This window comes from Pezoporus flaviventris, unplaced genomic scaffold (assembly GCF_033815535.1).
Source record: "Pezoporus flaviventris isolate CSIRO_AGI_PZ_B2104156 unplaced genomic scaffold, CSIRO_AGI_Pfla_v1 ptg000050l, whole genome shotgun sequence".
Lineage (NCBI taxonomy): Eukaryota > Metazoa > Chordata > Aves > Psittaciformes > Psittacidae > Pezoporus > Pezoporus flaviventris.
In genome coordinates, this window is record NW_026892598.1 from 4,216,063 (window position 1) to 4,243,827 (window position 27,765).

The 27,765-nt window shown below is 42.3% G+C and overlaps 2 protein-coding genes across 3 annotated transcripts in view; both read right to left on the reverse strand.

The window, feature by feature from the left end:
• LVRN (laeverin) overlaps positions 1 to 15,124 on the reverse strand; it is a 39,027-nt gene extending 23,903 nt beyond the window's left edge. The window contains exons 1-4 of the mRNA XM_061468708.1: positions 14,526 to 15,124; positions 7,098 to 7,240; positions 5,689 to 5,828; positions 3,415 to 3,541 (exon numbers count right to left, since the gene is read on the reverse strand). Of these exons, the coding sequence (XP_061324692.1) occupies positions 3,415 to 3,541; positions 5,689 to 5,828; positions 7,098 to 7,240; positions 14,526 to 15,124 (1,009 nt within the window). The remainder of the gene's footprint in view (positions 1 to 3,414; positions 3,542 to 5,688; positions 5,829 to 7,097; positions 7,241 to 14,525) is intronic.
• Positions 1 to 27,765, reverse strand: part of ARL14EPL (ADP ribosylation factor like GTPase 14 effector protein like) — a 216,578-nt gene that overhangs the window by 37,704 nt on the left and 151,109 nt on the right. The window lies entirely within an intron of this gene.

The following is a 27,765-nucleotide window of genomic DNA, read 5'->3' on the forward strand; positions in this document are numbered from 1 at the left end:
CTAGGAGAGAATATATTCAGTTCTGGCTGTCAGAAATCTTTTTCTGTTTTAAGTTTCTCCTGTGTTTGGGAAAGATCATACTCACCTCTTTCTTAAAAGACAGACTAGGGACAATGTGGGCCCTCTCCAGAAGCTATCAGGAGAGCTGGCTACCCTGAATTTGGAGAAGGCTGAGATTCTGAATGACTTCTTTGCCTCAGTCTTCACTGGCAAATGCTCTGACCACACCACCCAAGTCTTGGAAGGTAGACGCAGGGACTGTGAGAATTAAGACCTCGGGCCCACTGTAGGAAAGGATCTGGTTCGATACCATCTTAAGAACCTGAACATGCACAGGTCCATACGACCTGATGAAATCCATCTGCGAGTCCTGAAAGAGCTGGTGAATGAAGTTGCTAAGACACTGGCCATCATACTTGAAAAATCATTGCAGCCAGGTAAAGTTCCCAACAACCAAAGAAAGGGAAATATGACCCCCATTTTCAAGAAGGGGAAATGGATGACCCAGGGAACTACAGACCAGTCAGTCTCACCTCTGTGCCTGGCAAAATCCTGGAGCAGATTCTCCTGGAAGGCATGCTAACGCACATGAAAAACAACAAGGTGCTTGGTGACAGCCAGCATGGCTTCACTAAGGGGAAATCCTGCCTGACCAATTTGGTGGCCTTCTATGATGGGGCTACAGAACTGATGGACAGGGGTAGAGCAGTTGATGTCATCTACCTGGACTTGTGCAAAGCGTTCGACACTGTCCCACACAACATCCTTGTCTCTAAATTGGAGAGACATCAATTTGATGGATGGACCACTCGATGGATAAAGAACTGGCTGGATGGCCACACACAGAGTTGTGGTCAATGGCCCAATGTCCGGCTGGAGACCAGTAACGAGTGGTGTCCCTCAGGGATCGGTGTTGGGACTGGTCTTGTTCAAAATCTTTGTGAGAGAAGACTTGGGGGTGTTGGTCAATGAGAAAATGAACATGAGCCGGTTTCAGTGTACACTCACACCCAGAAAGCCAACCGTATCCTGGGCTCCATCAAAAGGAGCATGACCAGCAGGTCGAAGGAAGTGATCCTGCCCCTCTACTCTGCTCTCGTGAGACTTCACTTGGAATATTGTGTACAGTTCTGGTGTCCTCAACATGAAAAGGACATGGAACTGTTGGAACAAGTCCAGAGGAGGGCCATGAGGATAATCAAGGGACTGGAGCACCTCCTGTATGAAGATAGGATGTGAAAGCTGGGGCTGCTCAGCCTGGAGAAGAGAAGGCTGCATGGAGACCTCATAGCAGCCTTCCAGTATCTGAAGGGGGGCTATAGGGATGCTGGGGAGGGACTATTCATTAGGGACTGTAGTGACAGGACAAGGGGTAATGGGTTAAAACTTCAGGGAAGTTCAGGTTAGATATAAGGAAGAAGATCTTTACTGTGAGGGTGGTGAGGCACTGGAATGGGTTGCCCAGGGAAGTTGTGAATGCTCCATGCCTGGCGGTGTTCAAGGCCAGGTTGGACAGAGCCTTGGGTGACACAGTGTAGTGTGAGGTGTCCCTGCCCATGGCGGGGGGTTGGAACTAGATGATCTTAAGGTCCTTTCCAACCCTAACTATTCTATGTTTCTATGATTCTAACATTCTTTCCTAGCAACTGATAAAAATAAATAAATAAATCTTGCTCTTTTGGCTCTGTCAGTAGAGGGATCCTTTCCACTCTTATCTGAAAGGTGCCTTAGAAACATCCTCTCTTTGTTTCCACAGTATGGCTGTTACCTCTGTAGTCTCCTTCTGACTTACACACAAAGAACAGTTTTGCAGTTCAAATGTCAGGGCTGGACGAAACATCAAAGAAAGATATACTGTATAAACTCAGCTGCAAAGAGCAAAATTTGGAAAACTTATGCATTTTGGAAGCGGACACAAGCTCCAACTAGCTGACCATGAGCCAGTTCCAGTCCAAAAGCTAGGCAACTAATGTAAGGGTGGTGCTGAACACAAGCAAAGCTAGACTGCATCTCAGTGGGGCTTATTGCCTCAGGCTTACCTAAAAATGTATTTCCTTTTCAGTGGGGCAGCCCCCATCTAACCAGCTTGGGGGAAGAGAGATCACTTATAACTGCATTAAAATCAGAAGAAAACAAACCCTTAAATAATCCTTAATTTCATAGTTTGAGTTTGGAAAAGAAGTATCCACAAGTAGCTATTTTGGTTGATCTGATCCTGTGGACGTTTAAGCAGAACTTCAAAGAAAAGTCTGTGGGAAATCCAGTTTGTATTGCATGACATTACAGTGGGACTGTAATGGTTTTACAGCACTCTGAGAAAGTGAAATCTTACCTTACAAGAACCCTGCAAGAATTTCTTCTACTTCAATTTTGTAAGACTTTTATACTAATTAATTAATGTATTGACACTGCTGCTACAGAGAGGAATACAAGCATGGAGCAGAATTGTCTACAGCCCTTGAACAGCTTCCATGATTTCTAAGATAATAAAATCTAAAGTGATGACTGCATATATTACATTTTCCGTAAAAAACGTAGTGAGTAATTATGCAAGTTACTCTATACACACTGGGAGTTACTATATTTACACAGATGAAAATTTATTTTATTTCAAGTGCCAAGATGCAGGTCTGACAAACCAGCAAAAATGAAAGGAGGGAAATTCTTCCCCCAAAGTCCTTCTATCTGCTAAGATCATGGGCAGGTCCAAACCTCATTTTAAATAAGAACTGCCTCTGTGCTCTCAATATTCTACCGATTTGTATAAAGGAGCATGTTTCCCCATAATATTCATCCCGAAGCCCTTGCAAATCCAAGTACAAGTAGAAGACAAACTATACAGTAGAACTACATAAACCACATAATGGCACCCTTTTTTTCTAGACTGAAGCTTGATTTGACATACCTGATGACCATTTTAAATAGAAACACATTTTCCTGCTGGAGTGGTTTTTCTGAGGAGGAATGTGCAGGAACATGCAGCCAATTCACAGGTAAAACAAGAACATACTGAAGAAAGCAAGGAATGCTTTGGGGGGACATGGGTTATAGCAAGCACAGATTTCCTAGGAGGACATAAGGACTACAACACTTGCCTGGTATGGTCTATACATCCCAGAAATAGTCATGTAACTGAACAACTCTTTTCTATCCTCTTTGTAGTCTATCAGCCCCTCTATTAGGAAATGATGGTTTAAAAGAATGAGTGTGATATGAAGGTAAGAGTTCTAATTTAGGAGTAAATAAGAGCCATGATATGGAAAGGACAATTCAGTGGGAGAGCTTAGGTGGCTTTTTTTTCCATGAATGTGGTAAGCCATAGAAAGAGAATACTGCAAAAGAATGCATTGCCTCTGTGAACTATACACCACCAGCAGGCATTTCTAGTCCATTTAAGAAAATAAGTAATCTCACCTGTCTTTGGCAGAGGATAGCTGACGTTAAGTAAGTCTTCCAGAAATGAAAATATTGGGCCTGTGATATTTAAAGCATAGTCAACATACCCATTTTTAACTGCCTCTTTCCGAGCCCAAATACGTATCTGCAATACAACAAGGAAGCATTATTTTAGACATCCCTCATGTTTTAATTTTCTTCTCTTCCGTAAGTCATTATTTGAAAATGCTGTCTCCCCACAACACACCATACAATGAAGTTTTTAATGAAAAAGATCCCAACTCAAGTTTTGCTAGACCTAACAAAATGGGGCACAGAGCCTAATCCTGCTAAAATCTAGGAGATTTCCAGTACGTCAAAAGGGCCAAGATTTGAATCCAACTATAAGCTGCTGGAACAAATGGACTCCTAGTTTTTCTTTTATTAAATGGGAAATGCTGTAAAACTATTTAGAATCACATATCTTAAGCCAGTGTTTTCCATCCAGTGAGTCAGGGTGACAAACCTTCCCAGTCATTCCCTGAAGAGAAATGGATGTTCAGACAGCGTTTGCAGTCCAAGCATACACATTTCTCGAAATTTCACAGCCTGAAACAGACCACTGGCCTCCCATTGTTGATGGAGAGAGCAGGCAGCATGTGAGCAGATGACATCTGTACCTCTGAGTAATGAAGCCAGCAGCAGCAAGCAAAGCTTTCTCCTCCCATCTTCATTTGCTTTGTCATGGTACTGAAAAGGGCAGCTGCTTGCCCACGGTAATGGAGTACACTGAGAAAAGGTTTATGTCTCTCTCCATCATGTACTTCCGGATGTGAGATCCCCTAGGTGCCTAGCAGCTCAAGCACCCCTGCATTTCTTGCATCCAAATGCAATACATGGTCTCACAAGAAGCTGCACAGCCAAACCCTAACAGCACAGTTGGAAAGCATCAGGGTTTGATTTACAAGGGAAAAAATAAAGCATATTCAGTCCGTAGAGTATCCTCTGCCTCTAAGCCTCTCTTTTCAGCCAAGGCTTCAGAGGAGATTCAAAGACCAGATCACTTCATTTTGCAAAACCTAAACACAGTGGACAGCTAACTATCCTAATCCTAGCAAAACCTAAATACAATGGACAACTAAATATCCTAATCCTAGTATGAGTTTTGAGTTACAGTACTGGTATTTCAGCTTATGAATTACTTACCAGAAATGACAAAACAGCATAAACATGCTCACACAAGTACTGCGGAAGCACAAACTGACCATCTCTGTCTGAAAAACCAAGGAGCAAAATGCCCTCTCCCCTTTATCTCACAAAAGGAAGAGTTCAGTTTTCCATCTGAGAAACACTTGCTTGAATGCTATGATTTGCTAACTCCTGTCACTATAGATCAGCCCAAGAAAAAGGCACCACTGAGAGCCTAGGCATCCAGCACGTTCTATACAGGGGATAGCAGGTATGACATACCAAGCCAAATCTTCACTTTAAAGAGGAGCTAATAATGTGCTATGGTCACCTTCACACTGCCCTCTCACCCTGTCCCACCATTCCTCAGTAGGATGATAGTGAACTAACCATGAAATTAACACTGTGCTCTCATTTATTAACAACAGCAAGTATATGCTAGCCTTAATAGCTTTATTCTTATTTTGGAACAACTTGATACATCCTTTCCCTATTGACTTTCAGCAAAAGAAGGAAAGTGGAATACCTGGTGCCAATGGAGTAGATTTTTTTACGGCTTTCCTCAAGAAGCTTTGGCCACTGTAGTGTAAGAGCAAAACTGAATACTCACTGATTAAGAAGCTTCAAACACAAAACAGTCAGTTTTGGAGTCTAAGTGTCCACTGAAGAATAAAAGGTTAAAATACTACATACAAAATGCTTGTAGCACAGTATTGCTCCTAATAATGTCATGAGACTGCTCCTCAAAGGGCCTTGAAGAACAAGGCATTGAACTTCGGATAACTTTTTACAACTAAGACAACTAAGAAGATAAGCAGACCCTGAATTACAACCAGTACTTTCTGCAGAATAGATGCTCCTTAAGTTTTAACATACAGAGCCCAAACCTACTTGTGGAATTGTATGAAACTAACAGAACAGGGCAAAAAACTAATTATCCTAAAGGAAAGCTTTCTGCAGAAATATCTGCAGGATAAATATTAGCAGTTTTGCTACGTAAGCAAATAAGTCTTGGAAAGGAAAGCATAGTTAATTTCTTTTATATTGTCTATACAGCACATGATGCACTACAGAGCCAGCTTCTGTTGTTAACTGCTGTAATGTGTTACACAGCCTTATATTTACCTTGTTTCCCCGCTCGGTTCTGGTGACATAATCAAAATCACAAATCACAAAAGCAGTCAAGTAAGTTGACATTTTCAGCGAAGTGTTAAATTTGGTAACAGTCCACAGACTTCCATTTTCATCCTTCATTTCTGATACATCTAGAAAAAATATCAGACAGATTCAAACCATTGCTCTTCCACAATAAACAAGGAATTTTGTGTTTTCTGCACGTTTTTTTAATATCTCTCTTTGATATACTTTATTTCTGCACTAACTCCACATGTTTCTGGTAGAAGGCAAGCAGCCAGACTCATAGCTACTGCCACATATCAGAGTCGTGACCTTCCATGCAAAGGCCAAAAATCCACTCTTGAGCTTCTTAACTGAAGTCTTGGAAGGATATCAAACTGCATCAGTTTGAGGATGTGGGCAAACTGTAGACAATTTATCCCATGCTGCATACCTCTCTGCTGCATAGATCATATGATCTATTGTGACTGAAATATAGGTCATGTGTGCCCAAGAATTATGAAATACTTTATCAGATACTTTCCTTCTGAGTAAGGTGGACATGGACAAGATTCCCAGAGGAAACAAATGCTTCAAACAGTTCTCACAGACATCCCACCTATTGTGATTCCTAAGTTACATAGCTTCCATGCAAATCTCATAAAACTTCCTTGCTATGGCTGAAAATTATTTAGGGGAAAAATAGAGATTCATAGCACTAAACTGCAGAAAAAAGCAATTAAAAAGGAGGCAAGAGATCCATGAGATTTCTCTAAGAACACTAATTTACAGAATTCGTTTGGAATCTTATACTCCCCATGCATCCCACATGAGATTCCAGCAAGGGATATAAGGAACATCTCCAGAGCCTGAAAGTCTTCTCATTTTTATTTTGCAGATACCCAGGAAGCTAAAGTGTCCCTACCTGGTAAAACAATTCTTTGTATGTTGTAAATACATCTTAAAATCTACTTAGAATGAAATGAATCCCTTAATACCACAATTATAGGCTTTGCATACTGGGACTGCTATTTTGTTTTAAGCAGATGTCATGCAGTAAGACAGACACACTGACTAAGCAGTAAATGCCAGGAATCAAACCCCGTGCAGCCTCCAGCTATCAGAGGAGAGCACATCACAACTGGAAAACTATGGCATTACTGCCATCAGAGACATTAATTAGGAATAACTGTTTCTAAATTTTTTTAAGTTCACAAGCACAGATTTTCTGTGCGTTTTCAAGGTGTTAGCACATGGACAACAGAACGCTGCTGTATCAGATGGTATAATCTGTTACAGATATATATATATATATATATATATAGACAAACTACACCCCTTGTAAAAGTAGTTTAGGAAAAAAAACACAAAAAACAAAAAAACAAAAAACAAAACATGTCTACTTGCTTTTTACTTACCAATAGCAGGCATGTTGGAAAGAGCCACATAGCTAGGGTCATGGACAATTCTGATATTAAACGTGGCTTTCATGGCAGGTTCATCAAAACATGGATAAACCGTCCTGGCATACGTTGGTTCCAGCTGGGAGGCAATCAGCATACTGTGTTAAAAATAAAAGTATGATTAATCCAGCATGCTAGTGCTGATAAAAATCATAAAGTGCATAAAAACATGAAATCAGGAAATGCAAGAAGTGAATCACACAGATATGTAGATTTGGAAAAGGTGTGGTTATTATTTAAGTCCCTGATGAAATTGCCATGCCCAACAGACAGATCAGTTTGGATGCTTCTAGGGAAAAGCAGCCTTTTCTAATTAGGACTTTTTTTTTTTTTTCCTCACCAGCCTTTTCCAGATACCAAATGTTAAATATTTGAACTTTTCTAGTTTGTTTATTAAGACAGAGTTGATTAATGAAAGTTTTGCACACAACAGGCTAGTGCTCAAAAATGATACAATGCCCATCTTTAATTTCATAATCAGGATCTCTCTGTACACCTGCTCCTCTCTCTAATGCACGTACTCTTATTTTAATAGGGCATTTTAATAAAAAAATTGTAATAACTGTTAGGTAACTCCGTATACCAGTACTTGCACACTTTTCTCAGATCACATAAAGAACCTCAGTGAGAACAGCACCAATGCTGACCCAGTGCCCTGGCAAGCCCAGGAAAATATTCAAGAGGACTCTTTTCTACCTTGTGCTCTGGCACTTTGCCTCACTCAGAGCAGAGCTCTGTGACACACAGTGCTGGATGCAGTCCTCCTGTTTGAACTAACTGAACTTGGGTCCAGGCAGATGCTCAGCAACCAAGCCAAACCAAAGTTAATCCTATTGTGTGAGGCTATCAATGAGAACTTGGCACCAAATCCAAAAAACAGGTGTGGCTGGAGACTGGGCTGATGAACAGCCAAAACTGCATTAACAGCAGAAAATCCAACTACAAATCAACCACTTCAGACTATAAATATGGGCAGCCAACAGGGTCCATTGAGCTCTTCATCTGTAGCACAGTGGTGATCTCCCCTTGTACAGGGACATCCTTCCAGGTTACCCCGGAGGCTGAGAGATCCCTTTCCTGACACCAGGCATTAGTGGGTTGGTAAGTGGCATTTTCTGCAGGCATATAACATTTAAGCTACATATAGTATTCATTCAATATTTTCTGTATCCCATACTAACTTTAAGTGTAGTTAATATCACCAGTCCATCTGTACCTGTTAAATATTTTACATACTTAAATTTACTGATTAGAACTCAATAAACTACCTACCAGATCTAACTACCTACTACTGAGTGATCTCTGACTCTTCTCTTGCAACATCCACTGGCTGGAATCAAAAGATAAATGACTGTGTCCCACGGCCAAAGTTGGGCTCTTCACAATAGGATATCTGTACTAGGAATTAGGAAAAATACACATGCAGTGGGTCTCAAAGCTCCATACCTGACAGCAAGTAGTAGCCAGCAGCTGAGCATGCCAGAATGGCATAATCTCCTGTTTCAATGACCTCAATACTATCACAAGGCTAGTATTTTTCAGCTGTAGTTGAGATGTTCCTTGAAAATATATTCACACCAGGTCCACAAAGGCTTATGTTTAGCACAGAGCCATCCCAAATGAGCCAGAAGCCATCAGGACAACACCCATACACGAAGTAACAATGTGTAATAGTCAGCACTGCACTACACTGTGGAGTAACAAGTCTGATCTACCCTACAAGCACAGCATGACTGCAGCTGATTGTGATCTGTAGCACTTAACCATATCTGAAACCTAAGGTTCCATCTGTCAGCAGTGTTTTTCACTGAGTTCCAAATGACAGCTCTAGGAGCCTTTTCTTTTGCAAGATGTTTGGCTATTACCATTTTAATAGCTGTGCTATCTAGCCCTGATCAAAGCTGATCTAATCAACTCAGTGCTGAAAGCCCTGCAACTAATCCACACTACATCATCCTCATTGCTGATGTTTGGGAACACAGTATCAACAAGACAACTGCAAAAACACAGTATTCTCAAAACACGGTACATTTTGCATTTAACAGACGTCTCTGATACTGTACCATAACACAACTTAATGACAATTCAAAGAACACGTTGAACACATACACGGTGACTACTGGGACAACAATATCCACTCTGAAGTGAGGAATGGCCAGCACAGTGTATTTGCCTCCTGCCTGTCAGCGCAGGAAGATTTTCTTTATGGACTTGATTCCCTGCAGAGTCAACTGTGCCAGCCACCAGCTGCATACCTGAGACAGCAGTATCACCTCCTCTCCTCCTTCACCCTGTCCAACAACAGGAAGTGTCTGGAACTTCTGCCAGGGCTGCACAGGAGCAGCAAAAGCAATCGGTCACTTCACTGAGGGAATCACCCGCTGAAAATACCCTATCTCTTTCTTCCTGTGCAGCCGAGTGTGCTTTTGTGCAGCCATTAGTTCTAGGAAACACTGAGCAACCCCACAATTGCAGATTACCCCATACTGTGCAGTTTCCTGACCCAGGAGGCTCTGTACCAGCAGAAACGGGTGCAGACACTGGTGCAAATCTGCCCACAAGAAATTCTTGTTCAAGAATACCAAATAGCATATATTGGGCAAAAACATCATGATAAGAAAGAAACATTAAGAGGGACTAAATGTTATTTTTCAGCAGGACTCCAAATAGAAAGGGAAAATGGGAATGTTTCTTGCATCTTACACAGATCACTGGTGTTTCAAACACACGTTATCTCATATAATTTGTCAGAATGAGTCATTGTTGGGACTTTTTTCTTAGTTGTATTGTTGTGGGTTTTTTTTTTTTCGAGGTGAAGGTGTTAGCATAAAATGAATTACTTGCAAACTTTTTTCCACACTGAAATATTGTAACAAAATAAATTACTCAAAAGGAAATTATTTTTTTCTAAAGCCTAACACTGCCTAAGCAGATATATAAAGTCTTCTCTTAAGCCTACAGTTTCGTGCATATATTTAATTTTCTTCTTTCATAAGTATCATATGATGTCTCCTTCCCCTAGTAAAACAAAATTGAAGCCAGAATACTTTTAAAAAACGAGAAGCAAACAGATAACAGGATCTGTTAGCCTACATATTTGACAATTTACACTAAATGGGTTTTTTGTTTGTTTTTAAGTTAGTGTCTAAAAACAAGCACAGGAAGAGGAGGAATGCATCCTGTACAGGACATTAACACCAACTGGACACTGTTTCAGTTGATTTAAAAAAAAGCTTAATTATTGAAGAAATGTTTTATGTTGATGCAAAAAAAGGTTATTCTTCTAAAAAATGCCTTCTCAGTGACATAATGTTATTGTGATACTGATAGCATAATGGGTATTTGTGTTAATATCTCGTATAACTGATTTCTTCCACTTTAAAAATACGAAGCATTAAACTGTCAAACCAACCCTGAAGTGGCTCAAAGTAAGGGATTTTCACAGTGAGCGGAAAGAATCCTGTTCTGTCCTCAACACCCAGCCTGTTTTTCAGGTGAACAGCGCTCAGCACGAATATGCAGCTCAAGAAAACACCGAACCTGTTACTTGCTCTGGTCTGTGCCTTTGGTGTTCTTACCCACCAATTCGTACAAAACAGAAGTGTTTCAGAAGATTGAAGAAGGTTGCAGAATAACCGTATTGATGCTGTTCTAATTCTCTTTGCCCTCATTCTAGTAATTGGTGCTGAAGCAGCTGATAAAAATCATCACAAAAACTGTGTTTGATTACATTTTGGGATGCCTGCTAACACCAGCCCTATCCAGGCAAGTATTTTATACAAGTTGCATAGGACATGTGCAGAGTGGTTACTGAGCAAGATTCTCAACAGATTTTGAAACACTGCTGTGAACAGTGACATACAGCATGCACTTTACTGTACACACCACATGAATACTCTAACCCTAGAGTAGCATATACAAGGTTACTCACAGCAGTACAAGATTTGTATGCAGAATGATGCTACAACAAACCTCCCGCATCATGTATGTTTGAGCTCGCGCTGCTAGAGAAGAAGGGCAGAGGTGGTTTCTGTATCTTTCTGCCTACACAGATCCTGGCATGGACTCTTCCAGCTGTATGTAGAGTACAGATTCCCCATTTCAACAGGAAAGCATTCAAATTTATAGTGCTGGTGAAGTGGGAGCATCCTCCTTCTTTACTTCCTTCAGTCCTCCAACCACTGCAGACATGGGCTGTGCACTATGCATAAAGAGTGCTCCCATTTTTCAGAGTTTTCTTTTGTGTCTCAGACCTGATCAGGTGCACAGTACAAACTGTTAACCACAGTAAAATCATCTGCAGTTATCAATGATCAAACTGATAAAAAACAACTTCCGTGCTGGAAAATCAGTGAAGTTTGGGCTTTGGTTTATCCTGTTTTCCACAAAGGTGACGTTAGCACTTCTGAAAATAGCTGTCTCCGCAGCCTTCCCACACCACCTTGTTGGCGTGTTCCAGCTCCAGCTTGGAAAGAGGAGAGGGAACAGTACTTTTCATCAACTTGGTAACTCTGCCAGTGTGTCAAGAACCATCGCGATACCTGACCAAGATAAAAAGCCTGTGCCAGATGGAACAAACATTCCAGGGACTTTGCTTCCCTTTAGGACCAACTGTCTATTGAAAGCTTGCCCTCCTCTGCTTAAACTGTTCTGAAACATGAGGCATCCAGTGGTTTCACAAGCACCAATTACAAAAAGAAACGCTGAGACTTCTAGTGCACGCAGGAGATACAGGAGTATTTATGACCACAGACAAGCAGCACATTATCCGTTAGAGCTGGTGGTTTCACTTAGGTGCTGCAGTCAGAAGCTGTCATAGGAACCAGATCCCAAAGGTCTGATGGAGCCAGGTGCAAGTCACTTGAAAAGAGCTACAGGACAATCAGCTGGAGATCCTGGTTTCCTCACAGGACAGTAACTAGCTTTGTACTGAGAGCTGAAGGGCACTGAATGTTTGTAAGTGGCTTCTGATCTCTGTAATCCATTAGAACCCAACTTTTTCCATCATTAAAAGCTCGCTAGAGCTTACAGACAGTATTCCTCAAAACACACCTCTTCCATAAAACAGGAAGGCAAAACCCCTTCCCTGTAACTGGACCCCATCAGATTAGGAAATGGCTGGTAAAGTGATGACTTAATTCTTAGTGAAGGAAAAGGTAACAAGATACTGTTGCATACTCCTGATTCAGAGAAAGACTTTTCAAAGCAGAAAAGATATTAAAAATCTATTCAAGAATATCAGGAATGTGGGCAGTAACAAGTAACCAAAACAATACATTACATCTGGAGTCAGTGGCTTTCCTTTGATTTATTTCAGTGGCTGAACACCACTGACACCTCTTTAGCCAGACTGCAGTCTCACATTTAATTAGTGCTTCATTATGAGCTAAGAATGAAACGGAACAATTGTCATAAATCCTCTAAACAATTGGAAACTGAAATATACACATTATTTTAATGATTTAAAAGTGTTTCCCTCTTATTTTCTACTGTGGCAGCACAGCAGACAATCGCTTTCGTTGTTGTTTTTTCAGATCCTCAAGTTGTTTTTTCAGATCCTCAAGTCTGAACCAAAAAACATTATAGTCTAATTCACTGTTTCTTAGATAGGACTTGATTGCATGAATGCAGCACCAGAGAGCACACTGACACAGTATTAAGTAGCTTAGTGCTTGTTCCTTTCTTACTTATTTGGATTTTTTTTTTAATCATGTAAATTACACAATAAGTTCTGGATTTTCCTTGGTTCAAAAGTTGCACAAAAAATCCTCTGAATAACAGTCAGTAAATGAATAAATAGAAACTGAAGAAAACCAGAATATATTTCCTAAATATACTTATTACCATACTGCATTTTTCAATTGGGCTAACCAACTTACATCCTTTTCCTTAAAAAAAAAACAATGTCTGCATAAGTTAAACTTTCCAGATGTGGCAGACAGTGCTGTCAGTGAAGATTTACACAGGTGCTGGCACATGAAAAGCCAACTCATTGAATAAAAAACACAGTCCTCCTCCACCTCAATAAAAACTATTATTCTTGGTTTCCTATTATTATGGCTCATACAGGGACTTATATATATGGATCTTGCAGGTAACTGAATAATTCCTGCTTGAAAAAGTAATCTATGAACTGCCGAGATACAGTTTATTTTAGTGGATTCATTGATAGGCTGGGAGGCAAGAACATGTGAATTTTAAGTCATTTTCCTTTTGATTCACTGATTGCTGTTCCTCAACTATTCACTACACCTTTAATTATTAAAAGGAAATAATTTTAAAATAAGCAATTTATCTGCCTCTTCTCTAAACATCCTGTCTTCTACTGGAAATATTTAAATCATAATCTTAAGTATCACTTTTCTTTGCCAAGTTTCACATCCAGAAGTTTATAATGCAATTCACCTTGAGAATATTACCAATAAAGAAAAATTAACAAGGAAACATTATTCCGAGGGTGAAAATATGTTTTAAATGATTGGTAAACTCACAGTACCCCAGTGCTGATTCTGCAGTTCAAAAGAAAAGGAAAGCATCCTAATAGCACTCACTAAGGAAATGATTGGTTGGTTGATTACAGCTAAACAACTTCATGTACAATAGCACCTACCAAGTCCAGACTGCCTAAAGCAGCCACCATCCTACTCTACCATACTTCTCAAACTGCATGTGGTCAACTCATGCCCAAACACACATCTGAAATGCTGGGGTTTAGATAAAGACGTGCTCCCCACAGACACAGAGGAGATAACAAGCTGTCACTGCTACACTGCCATGTGTGGGGCAAGACTCTCAGCTGGACTGCGGTTCCCAGGAACAGGGTGTTGCTGCCCATCAAAGACACAGAAAGAATGACTAGAAAACGTTGCTTCCCAGTGAAGATACTCTTTCCTCTGCCAAAGACAGACCTCTGGCTGAAAGGCCCTCAGTAAACCCTCCAGACTAACTTCTGAGCAGCAGCTCCTCAACGGCCCCTCCAAACAAGGAGGTCTCCACAAACCATCTCAGCAGGGGTCTTTCCAAGCCGGCGTTGTGAATAAACTCGGCTGCTGGAGGAAAGCCAGGGCAACCTTGCTGGTGCTCTCAGTGCACAGCGCTGACAGGTAATCTGACCTTTGCAGCCTGCGATGTGCACCCCCGGGGAGACGGTGCGGACTGTGCACAGCCCTTGCCCCATACGGGGCAGCCCCGCCGTGTGGAGTATCCATCTCTCGCCACCCAAGGCAGCGAGTGCCGCTCAGCCCCGGCACCACTGGACACGCAGCAGCTCCCAGGGTCTTGTCCGACCCCTCCACGCCACGGGTGGCCCTGCAGCGGAGCCGAGACACCGCCCGTGCCGTCGACGGAGGGGCGCGGGGTGCCCGGGCGGCCGCCGCAGCCTACCTGCTCAGTCCCCGGTCGGTGTACCGGGTAAGGAAGAGCCCGTCGAGGTCCTCCTCCAGGCGGCCCTGGAAGCCCAGCTGCAGCACGTAGCGGCGCCCGGCCCGCAGGCGGCCGCGCAGCTCCAGCACCGCCACCTCGCCCTCTGCATCCAGCCGCAGCCCCGCCACCTCCATGACGGCGCCTGCCTCGGACAAGGGGCCGCGCACGACGGCGGCTCCGCGACTCCGCAGGCCGGAGCTGTGCAGCACCGCCGCGTCCGTGTCGTGCAGGCAGTGCACCGTGATGTTCACCTGCCCGCTGAATGCGAACGGTCCCGCCTGGCCCGGCCGCACTCGCGGCCACAGCTCAAGGTCGTAGTGCAGCGGCAGGAGGTTTCGCGGCAGGCGGCGGCCGGACGCGGCAGCGTGAGCTTGCTCCTGCGGCGCGGTGAGGCTGGGGGCGGTGGGCGACGGGCGCGGCGGCCGCGGCGACGGCGGCTCCTCCTGCCGGCAGCGCCCGTAGAGGGCGGCGAGCGCTAGCAGCGCGGCCAGCAGCGCCAGCAGCAGCGCGGCCAGCAGGGCGGCGGCCCTGCGCCCCACGTACAGCCCCTGCGCACCCATCGGCAGCTCTGCTCCGTCGGCCGCCCGCCACCGCCCGTACTTACGGGGCGCGCCTGAGGGCGGGCCGGGCTAGGGGAGGTGGTTCTCCCCCCCCGGGGAAGCCGCTCCTGGGAGGGCGGCTCCAGCGGGGTGGGCAGCCCGGGGAACAGCGGGCTGCCCCCTCCCCATCTGCTGAAGCAAGCAGCCTGCGGGGATCGCGACGGCAGGCAGCCGAGCAGCGGCAACTGAAGTCCCGGGGCCCGGGGTTGGCGATAGTGCTGGATGGGGTCCGGGCCAGGGGATCGCCGGGGAGCAGTGATAACGGCACGGCCTGACGGACGCGTTGCACACACGGCACGGCGTCGGCAGCCCCCAGCGCTCCCCGTCCGAGGCTGGGTGCAGGACAGCGGCGTGGGGCTGCCGAAAGCAGGGGCCACAGTCGGTACGGGGCTGGCGGCTCCCGGCGGGAGCGGCGACAGGGGGGCGAAAAACACCAAACCCACAAATACTTTTTCACCACTGTGGCAGGAGAAGGATGAGGAAATGGGGTGTCACTGAAGTATGCAGTGTTAGAGTGGATCGGCTCTTGAGAGAAATCTAAGTGCTAAACAGTTCGGGAGAAGACGTCCAGTCTGGAAAGCCTCTGGCACGTAAAAGAAAAAAAAAAAAGTACGACCAAAAACCAATGGGTTCCTGACAAATCGTCCTCGTTTAGACCCGCACGTCACTGCATGGTTCAGTTGAGGCTATCAATATCACCACGCTGTGCGTACGTAGTTAACCCCATTACAGTCAATAGGATTAATCCCGTGTTCCTAGGTATGTTAAACACATACTTAAAGGTTTTGGCGCATTGAGGCTGGATGGCCATCAAGACTGCAAAATTGAGCCTTTGTCACTGTGTAAAACTTGCCTGTTGGGCTCGTTCAGTTGCATCTCATCTTTCAAATAACTGAGCCATGCACCAACAGGAGCAGTAACCAGGAACAGTGGCCCTTGTGTGCTATTGCCTCGTTTTAATCTGGACTATAGCAGGTCCCCACTCCCCATTTTTTTTAATGCACTTCCTTCCCCACTATTTTGAGCCCAAATCAATACCTTTGGGTTTGTATTTCACACAACAGCCACCCTCAACGCCAAAACAGCCCTGCAAAATTGAGGCATTGGATTAGCTATTACAGTCCAACCGAAGGAAATTCACCTCAATGACCTAATGCCAAAGGTTATCCCTTCAGCTGATACATTTGTTAATTGGGAGAGATACCTTTTCCATGGTCCTGTACAGAATACAGCTGGCCACTGAACAAAGAAAGTTTCTGATTCCAGCAGAAGACCATAACCTGTTGTTTTCCCGTTACTTGAGGGATGGGGGGATCCCCTCTGCCAGCCTGTCCCTCTGGTTCTGGGCTCTCCCACTCTTCTTGCCTCATCTGCTGCCTGCCCCAATGTATTTGCTGCTGTTAGCCATTAGCTACCCAACAGGCTGTCTTCTGGCACTGGCCCATCTTCTGCTGCTTTCTTTCATACAGTTTGACTTGCAATGCTTCTGTTTCTGTGCTTCTTGCTCACTTTGTTCTCATTTACCCCAGTCTTCCCCACCCATGCCCTGGGACCTGCGTCTGTTTCTCTGGTTCAGACCTCTGTACGCTTTGCACTCCACCCACCATCGCTTCACCCTTATGTCCTTGCACATGCCTCACATACCTCTACTCTTCATCTTGCACATCAGCAGCTTCTCCCTTTTCTCTTATCATGTTTTGTAACATCTATTATACTGTTCTTGTATTAAGACCTCGCAACAATCTCTAACAAACTTCTTGGAGGTCGCTGGACCTGCAGCCACACCACAGCCCTGATGAACTAACTGCCCTCAAACAAGCATGGCCTGCTGCATATCACTTAGAAGACTTCACAGAAAATGTTCTCAAGCTTTTAGGAAAGTATCTCTTCCCTCTGTAAGTCTGAGCAGCAGTTTTTGTGTCCACAGAGTTGCTCCATTCCATGGGAGTTCTGACACTACAGAGACTGGGTAAGGTGAATGATCAAGAGCTGCCCAAAGATGCCAAAGATTGGGGATGAAAAGGCAGTGCTGCAAAGAAGGAGGTGACAGAAAGAAGGATTCACAGAGTGCAGCAGTATTCCTGAGGCAAGTGCCCAGACACTAGAAAATTATGGAGGAATTCAATGCCCTGCTGTCCAAATGTTTTTCATACACTCTCGATATTGTTCAGTAAAACTATGCTAAACCCTTCACGCCCTCAAAACAAGGCACAGGCAAAATCAAAACTGTGAGGCATCTCATGCCACGCCTGTGAAAACAAGCAGGATTGCTCACTGATCAGCCTGTAAGTAGTGCAGACCCCACAGGAGAGTTGTCTTTTTTAATGGTGCGGGATATGTTTTAAACTTTGCAGTTCATATCCATAAAATACACTTTGTTTTCTCTTGTTTGCAGTGGAGAATTCAAACCTGCTCCTTTCCTCAATTAACACACAATAAACCCACAGCAGTTATAATTTACAATAAATATTTTAAGAACTGTTGTTTAACTACCTTTTCCTTCCAGATTATTTCTGGCAGTTACCTTATAACGTGACTGGTGGGTGATGGCTTTTAGTAACCCACAACTGTGGATCCCTCTCATCAGAGCACACACATGCATGTGTTTGCAATGGGAAGATACTTTGCATACGGTACAAAATGTGTGAATAGGTTCTATTGCAGCTATTGCAGTTCACCATCCTGCTAAACTTCTTTGCAGAGTTGAGATGTCTAAACGACATGTTTCTGAAGCCAAACCTGCAGGAAATCCTGGGCCAGGGCAGGCACTCTGGCCACATTCTTATGTTCAGGCCACAACTCATGCCAAATCCTGACCTTAGATGGAAACAGGAGGGTTGTATTTAAGTCAGCAGAAGCCTCTAGTACACATCTGGAGGTAAAAATAAATCACCAGTTACAAAAGAGGTCATGTCACTCTGGAGGATACCAGAGCATCTGACAAACTTCACTGTCTTGTTCCAGACAAAGGGGTCTGTGCCGTGCTCACTGGCTGTTCAAAGTCCTGTCAGTGTCCACTGCTTTTTAAACAGAGAAATGTCAGTGACAGCATGGGATCCACTATCTGTTAGGGTGCAGTAAGGAAAAAAGGCACTTCATGTGGCAGCTGGCCAGGAAATTTGACATGAAATTCCAATTAGCAAAATATTACCATGACCCATCCTTAAAGTTCATCAAGCTTTTCAGGTTAACAGTATAGTTTTCATAAAAAATACTGTGATATCGTAATAAATCATATAGTACTGAATGCTAGGAAAAAGGATAATAACATGCCTAAGCAACATGAAATAATTGATAGGCTGAAAGGTAATTCCCTAAATCACATTGTTGGGGGTTTGTTCAACCTAATTTGAGAAGTTCTGAGTGATGGAATGTAAGGCAATTCCAGTAGTGGGAGCTGGGGGTGATCAGCGCTCCTGAAAGCTTACCAGAACTGTAGATCTTGTTTCCTCTACAACTTTTAGGGAGGTGCCTGATTTTTATTGTATTTACAAGGTCAGATCAATGCTCCTTCTAGGCCTTCAGTGCACCACCTTCATCCATGAAATCCCTAGATCTACTTTTTTTTAACTTGGTCTGCTCATTTTATGCACTGTCATTTGCTCTGCGTCAGTTACTTTCCTTTTTTCAATAGAGAAATTAATGTATCAGAGCTGGAATGTTGTGATGCCTGCATTTATCTGTGACAGGAGCTATTCCGTGAGAGGTGCTGAAGTTACAGACTTTTACTATTGCTCTGACAGTCTGATTTAGTGGATATTTCAGGTTTCCTAGCCATCTGAGAGAAGAGGTACGAGCAATAGTTGGAGATACATAGTAAGCATAGCTGCAAGCAAATGCTGTACACATGAGCTAAGCATGAGTAGTTGAGGACCGTAAGTTCTCACTGCACACATCAAAGAAGTCCTCGGCTTTCCTGCAGGCTCAGGATGAGTACCTTCTGTCATCCCTTACGGAGTATGTATCTTCAGTACCAAAGGGAACACAGGTGATACTAGTTACCAAGTAGTAGGAATTAGACTTGAAAGAACAGGGTTTCCTTTCCCTAATAACATGAAAACCCTACCACCAAAACTGCTGTTTCAACATTTCTGTCCTAAAGAGACTTCGTTCCCTCCCTTATAGATTTGTCAGTGGATAGAAGATTTACAAACTGGGACAGTAGCAACTGAGCATGGATCTGTATTTATACTGACAAAATTGTCTTAACTGGCCTGTACAGAAAGGGAATGTGGAAAAAACTTCCTATTTAAAAGGGGCAAATTTGACCAAGAATTGGAGTATCATAAATATCCTGATATTGAAAACTCAGAGTAACATTTTGGAGTGAAGTGTCATTGCATGGTGGTCACTATGTGAGCAAGGAAAGTGCTTTCACCATAGACAGTCATACATCTAATTAAAAGGTTGCATGTCTGGAAGCATGCTTGAAATGTGGCCATTATTGGTAATGATGCCTGACACTGTAATTGAAGTAGTTTTTCACTCGTGCTTTAAAAAGATGTTCCTGGATGTTACAGACCAATAGGCCACTGATAATGCTCTGTCTTGCAGGCTACCAAACCATTAAAAATTTGTAACGTTTGGTCTCATTTAGTGCCCTGGCTGTGAACCTTTTACCGAGGCCTTGCTAACTACTTCTGTGGACCTATGAACCAACGCATGGTTTGGATCTACACACCAAACAGTGAGTAGCAGCAACAATTCTAACCAGTGGACAAAGATAGCAACTGGAGCAACACCAAGAGATTTCTTTGGGTGCTTCTGCTTGTGGAGGACAACAGAGTAATGCCTAAACGGTATGGGTAAAATAAGGTAGTGATGAACCATAAAACTGGGTGTTGATTGCTGTGTCCCATGAGCAGAGCTGTGCTCAGAGCTGGGAAAGACTCTTTTCAAACAGCTCAGGGAGCTCAAAGGGGCAAGAGAGGCCTGCAGCCCTGTTTGAAGGTATGATACCTGGTAGAGCCACCTCCTCGGAGTGGAGGGTCAGAAAGCATCTCCAGAGAACAGGAGGAGATCCACAGAACAGTGTAGAAAGTAACCAAGAAGCTACCACAGTAGACACAAAAACTACTATTCAGAATATAAGCAGGAGATGAAAATTACACCATAGCTGTAATTAAGGAGGGCTGCAGTTTCATCACGATTTTTTCATATAGTTGGTAATTCTATCAGTTGGCTTCTAAGCTGCGGCAGGCAATCAAGAGACTGACAGACCAAGTCTTGCAGCTGAGGATACATGAGAAAGAAGCGTGTCATGTTTTCACCAGTTTGCTTAGTAAGAAAAAACCCACCCTGTAACAATGCACTTTTGATTGGAATGAAGTTTTGAAAAACAGTTTTTAAGGATTTAATAAGAAAAGGATGAGTGAATGCATGAATCAGTTGCAGCATGTGAAACTTTGTTCCAGATGGCGTTTAACTTTTTGTTTTGTGAAGTTTAATGTTTTCTGGTTGTTCTGTGCTTAAAACCGACTTGAATAGGTACCAGCTTTTCTCCAAATATGCCTAATTTTCAGGCTTGTGCATGGTGAGACTGTATGAAAGTGAGCCAGCATTTGACAGGAAATAACTTGCAAGTAGATTTTTTTTTGTAATGGCATTAAATGTCAGTAGATTGATATTGATTAATATGATGAATGGTGGCACTTTCAAAGTTGTTGGCCCTTTTATTAAGTGTTTTACAAGCTTTCAGATGCCTGGTATTTTTCTGGCAGCTTCACTGAAATTAACCAGGAATGTCGTATTTGTCCCTTTAGTGCTAGTTGTGCTGAGGCTTATCAGCTCTCTAGGAGGAACAGTAAGTTCAAGTTTGAAGAACTGACATATTGGGATTCTGTAAACTATTTCTCACCCATGGAGTTGGACCAACACACAAGTGTCTCCCCTTGTTTCATCTGCCTTTGTTGCAAATAGGGTTCTTGGATGGTATGCAAGCTCAAGATTGCAACAGACAAGTAATGGAAATGTTTCACAAAGCTTACTTCAGCCCTAGAGCTGCTCAGGGAGGAGCAGGGAAATAAGCAGAACCTTAGAGTATCTGGCTTGCTCTCCTGTTTGGATAGCAAAAGAGAGTGATGGCTGTTCCTGCTGGAAATAACCTGTTTATCCACACTGACTTGTTCATCCATACAACCAGCCAGTCTGTCTGTCCAGAACAGTGGGCAGTGTTCAGTCTTTGGACTTTTGAAGCTGGTCCCCTGATACACCTCATTCTCTCCAACCACTGATGGGCACTCAGTCCAGACAAGAAGAGAGAGGTCCAGGACACCACATCTAAGCTGAAGTTAACTCCCTGGAAATGCATATGCTTTGAGGACTGGCTCCTCTGTACCAATTCTTTTGTTCTATAGATCCACACATTTTGGGCTATCCTATCTGTATATCTTAACCTTTCTTGCCTCACTGTTGTAGGAAACGCCTGCTTTTTCTGTGCTGAGACTTAGCCCTGCAACAGAGCATTCTTATTGCACATCTGGATCATCATCATCATCATCATCATCATCATCATCATTATTCTCTGAAAAAAATACTTCAGATGATGATTGTTTTAAGTCTGTCTTCTTAGCTTATCAACCAAGATGTTTCCTATGTTTTGTGATGTGCCAAATACTTCAAAATTGCTGAAAAATGAGGGCAATTGCTTCTTCATACTTGTTGTGTTTGTATTTTTTTGTTTGGTTGTGGTTTTTTTTTCCTATTAAAATCTTCATTAATCCAGTCAGACTATGGAACACCTGAAAATTACTGGTGTGAATTCACATGCTGGCAGAGAACTAAACAACCAAGGCTTCAACAGCTTTAAAGCTTACAGGTTGTCCTTATCCCCAGAATCTGGGTATTAGATCTTGTAACATACACTTCCAGAATAAATTCATAAAACACCCCCTGAATCTTTATCAGTCCAGCAAACCTGTGCTTAACTGCAGAATGTGGCTATGTGCCAACTTGCAATCAAATTAGACAGAGCTCTGTGTATCCCTACAGACTCTAGAAAGCCTGTTTTCCAGGGCCTTTTTCTGGCAGACCCTTGACAGAAACATACTAAAGCTTGAGCCTGATTTATAAGTGGAATAAAATAGGTCTCCAAACCCAAAGTTTAACCCTTTGGAATGTTGTTCTTGCACCTCAGAACACTGTGCTTTTTTAACATTCTTGTCTTGGTGCAGCCTGCAATTGTAGTTCTCCATTCCTGCTTGCTAGATTTGCTCTTGAAACCCTAAATCTGATTTCGTCTGATCCCTAAATGCTCTGATCCATTCAGACAAAACAGAGGAAGATCTCTGCTGAAGCCCGTATGATTGGCAAGCAAATAGCTTTAATATTTGGGGCAAATCTCCCTACTTGGTGGCACGCAACATGGCACAAGTGAGAACCTGTGTGTGACAGAAGTCAAGGAAGTGTTTCAAAATGTATGAATGAGAAATTATAATTCATAAATCTTTTATGTGGATAGACCTGGGAAGAGAATATAGTCTGTGCTGTTGCACAATTTGGTTTCCTACAGAGAATATGACATAGAATAGGATACAGAAATTGGATGTACCTACTCACTGTAGGATAGGAATAAAGTTTGCACCTAAAATTAATGTGTACAAAATCTAGTAGCTGCTGGCTACTAGACACCATCTATGGTGCAGAAAAAATAATAACAGAATAAAAACTATTACAAAACCCAGAGCTTCATGCAGGACTAATGATAGAGCAGATGCCTCTGAGGATAGCTCAGCCACAGTAATAGATTTGGGGAAGTATTTCTGATCTTTCTTTTTTGCAGGCTGATCCATGCCACTGTCTCCTAAGTGTGCTGTAGTGGTTTCTGAGATGACACTAGAAAGGTGTTAGGAGAACACAGTCAGGATGCACTTCTGGAAAGATGGAGTTGGTGACATGAAGATCAATGAGAAGACAACTCCCAGCTGATGGCAAGGTGAGGAGAAATGGTAGAAAGCCTCGGGTCTTAGAAGGCAGAAGGGCGTATCACTAGTTTATTCAGGGAATAGTTTCTGATGGGTTAGAGTCTAGCTGCAGGAAGGTTACAGTTTTACTAGAAAGTGTAGATGGGGAACTTGTGCCATTTATAATCAGCCTAAAACATCATCAAATCTCTGTGAGGGACAGAGGCACGTGTCACAAAACCAAGGATCCCAAATTCTTCATGTCTGCTATGGAGTGAAGAAGCAGAGTTGCCATGTCAAAAATAAAACAAAAAAAAAAAGAAAAAAAGAAGTGACCAAAGGCTAAGGCAAGTTCAGCCTGAGAAAGCTTGGGTACATGCAACAGTTTGCTCTGAGAACAGGAAGAATATTGTCATACAGAAGTGGGCTGATAGACACACTGTTCACTCTGAAATCAGCAAATCTAACTCAGTGAGACAAGAAGAGAGGGAAGCTTAGCAGGCAAATAAACAAAAACAAATACCAAGGCAAAGTGAAGCAAATCAAATGGACAGAGGCCTTGCCAGGGGAGCCTGCAGTGCTATGATACAAGAAAGGGCTCTTGCATACGAACAATAACAGACAACAGGACATATGTACACATTTTTAGTCCCTGCTTCAAATGCTATGAATGGGTCTTTTTTTCTTCTCTGGGGTCTCTCCTGATGGGAATTAAGTAACCTTATGATCACAACTGCAGTTTTAAACAGAATTTAAAACCTGGAATCCTCAATATGTATGTCCTAGCCCCTGAAGCTGACCCCGAGAAAAAGAGAAATCTCAAAGCCCAAGCAGATGTCCAACATAACTATACCAGGATTATCATGGTCTCACTTACAAAAAGGAATTTTTAAATAACTTTTGTTCTGGGGACCTCATGGGAAGCTACTGGAAGCTTTTCAAGCAAGCTCAGTTTTTATTACTAACCCCACACCCATTTTATGAACACACCAAATGATGTCCAGGATGAACAGTGTATGCTTTGTAGTGTTTCCTTTTCTGAAGTATCAAACACTCCTGGTTTTGATTACAGCTTTCAAGCACCCTCTCAATCCATCTACTCATTTAATATTCCCTCAGTCCCTAGTTGCATGACTTGTTCCCTGACCATGTGCTCAAAGCTGTGCCTGTGCCAATTAAATGTGAACTCTGAAATGTTTATTTCTGTAATACAACAAAGTAAGTGTTCTCTTTCCCTTTCAGATGGATACTGTTCCATACTCCAGCTGATGGCATCTCAGAGGTCATAAACAGACATTTCATGGCAAAAGGTTTTTCCTGCTGCAGTTGATACGCAAAGATGAATCCTAGCATAGAGAAGTGTATGGCTTCACATCTCAGGAACATCTTGAGTTTATAGCCACCTTGAGCCTCAATACGCATTTTTCCATCAAGGCATTTCAAAATGAAGAGGAATGAGTAGCAAGTAAAGCTACTCAAAATATGAAAAACAAAGCATGATTTTGGCATGAATCATGGAAGGCAAGAAAGTCATTCCAGGGCTGGTAAAAAGTGATACCGACACTGGCCTTCTACTGCAGCAGATTTTTTGAGACCACTATATAGAGCAACATCACTCACCTTTTGCTGATCCTCCAAATGCTTTCTCTGCATCTTGATCAAACTGAAGATAATATTTTAAAGATGACTCACAACATGTGGTTGGGACATCCCTATTTTGCATGGATTACGTAAAGGTATATTCAACAAACATTTCCCCAAACATTGCACAGGCAAAAGCTGAGACATCTCACCTACACTGAACAAAGAGTATTATTTTTCTTGTCTTATAGTCATTTAGACATATGTATCCCATTTACTCCATCAGATATATTTCTGCTGTCTACCCATATGCAAAAAATAGTATGGACTCTGTGAAGGATAAAAAAGCACTGACCAAAACAATCACTTTGTGTTTTATGCATCACTTTTGTTCACCACTCTTTCTCTCTGCTCACTTTAGGGCATGCTAATCCAGGGGTTAGGTCCTGAGAACTTGTTTAGACAGACAGCCCATTATGAAGTCTTCAAAGGCACTATTTGCTCCATGTTTGGGTGAGATCTTTGGGATTCACAGAACTTATAGGCGGAGCTGAAGAATCCTGATAACATAATCTGAAAAGCTCCAGTTTCTTTCCTCTGTTTTCCTTACTGGCATCATAGAATGTGGACTAACCATTACAGATGTTTCTTCAATTTCCAGAATGGCTGACTTTGCAACCTTTGACCTCTCTGCCAAATCTGGCTCCATTCTCCTTCATCCTTGTTCTCCTTTTAATATTTTTGTTGTTAGGGCTATAAGTATTTTCTTTTTTAAAGTTGGATACAATAAGAGTACATCAAACCTAACCTTTTGCAATAATTTTCCCAATATCATTTCAAAAGACATGGAAATCTCAAACATTGAACCCTAATGACTTGTCTCCATTTGGATTTTAGAAGCACAAAGGACAAAACACAGACCTCACATCAACTGAGTTCTTTCTGCAAGTCTCTGGATCACAATCCCTGGCCAATGCTGTCATAAGATACAGAGTGGGTGCAGACTAGTAAGGAAGCAAGTATAGACAGCAGTGCAATTAATATGGCATTATATAGTTGTACAGCATTTAACCACTGCTTCCGGGGGCCAGAAAGATGTTGTCAAACAGAAAAAGCAGCACAGAGCACAGCAAACAATACAGCTTCCAAAGAAATATCTGCCCTCATAATCTTCCATTACCCCTTTAGGAGCTACCTCTTCTCATACACATTACTTTCTTTCTCCTTGATAATTAGATTTCCCTTAAATAATTTTGTTTGAATGGTAAAACATACCAAGTTACAGTGCTTAACTCCATTCTCAGTTTCTTTACTTCCCTCTGTTCATATTCTGTACATTATAAAATTGTTCTATTGGTAGAGAATCTTCTCAGACAATGAGTAATTTTTCAAAATAGTACTGGGGGAAGTATCCCAAAAAATGTGTTGGAACAAATGCAGCTATCAGGACTCTATCTGTGAATAGAACAACTCCATATATTCACTTTGATGGCTTTTATTTCTCAAAGTGGAAATATTTTTAAAGTTTAGTTAATACAATTGTGTTGTTTGGGTTTTCTTTAAAAGCAAGTGAGTCAAATCCCTGGCAGCCTGCTACTTTTGTTATGCTGCTTAATCATTCTTTTCCTTCACTCATGAAATAGATACTTCAGTTGCATAAGCATATTTTATTGTATCATAAAATGACAATCTGGAATCACTTCAGATATCTTAATGGTTCCTTTTTGTGGGTAGTATGTAGCAGAAATAATGAACTTTGGAGTTCATCCCAATAATTATCTCAGTACTCTCCCCAAATTCATTGTGTCATCCCTAAACAAAGTGGTGTGATCCTAATAGGCAAGAACTACAGACTTCACCGTGGGGATTGGTGACTTCATTTTAAGATTGTGAGTGTCCTGAAACTGCAACCAAGCAGACAGTTGCCCGATGACTGTTATTGCCATCCCTTTTACCATGCTCTATCTATCTCTTACTATCATCAGAGAGTGTTTATCAGATTGGCACCTTGCAGCTCAATGGACCTGTTGCTACCACAGCACAGGGAAGATAGGGCCAAGCTGAAATGTCACCTTGGAGACATATTCCACTTGCACAGCCATAAGTGTTTCTTGTCTGAGCTCTCATTACAGTGTAGCTTATATACTCAGTAGCAAAGAGTAACTCAGAATTTTTATCATCCAAGTATCTATCCGGCAGTTGTGAAATAGTGATACTCACCAGCAGTGCAAAGCAACCAGCAAGACTCAGGTACCAAAATGAGCCCATTGCCTCCTCTACCACCAAACCTGCCTCTGAAATGGTATCTAATCACATACATGTGCCTCACACACAGAAATCTGAGGGAATCTGGTATGGTAGGTATAGTGGTTCACCACACCAACACTTACCATTTTCATGACTGTTGTGCCAAACAAAGAAGCTTTTCTGAAATTAGCAGAAGGGAAAAGGCGTACTGTGGTAGGAACAAATTTGGAATTGGAAAGAAGAACAGGATTCATGCCATAAAAGTATAAATTTTTATAGGTAAAAGGAAGATGTCCACGTGTCTGTAATTGGGGAACGTCATAGATATTGCCAGTTGATATAAATTTCTGAGAGCCCCTTTTTAAAAGTTTAGCATTGCACCACTGTCAGTATATATCCGTTATTACTTTTCTGATGGCTGATCCTGAAATAGACCCCTGGATACCTGTAGAAAATACCACGTCTTTTGCACACAACTGGTTATTTAGAAGGAAAACATTGAATGTGAACATACACAGCTGTTTATAGGCGTTTGAAGATTCTCTTATTCTGTATTGTAAATACTGTCAGTAAAGCAATTTTGTTTGCAACTGCAAAAGAAAAAGGCAGCAAGAAAACATTTCTGGAATTTTTAAGTCAAAAACAAGAATTCCAGGAATGGTCCAAATAAGCAGAGAACTGAAACAATAGATTTCCAACAGGAGGGGTAAAAAAACGAAAGAAAGAAAGAAAAAAGGACATTACAAACATCTGCTCAGTTATTTACATTAAACGTTTTAATATGTGTGAAAAGATTGCTGCCTCAAAATTGAAAAAAAATAGTGAAGACCTAATCTTACATCTTCTATGCTAAAAACTTGAGAAAATTAGCCT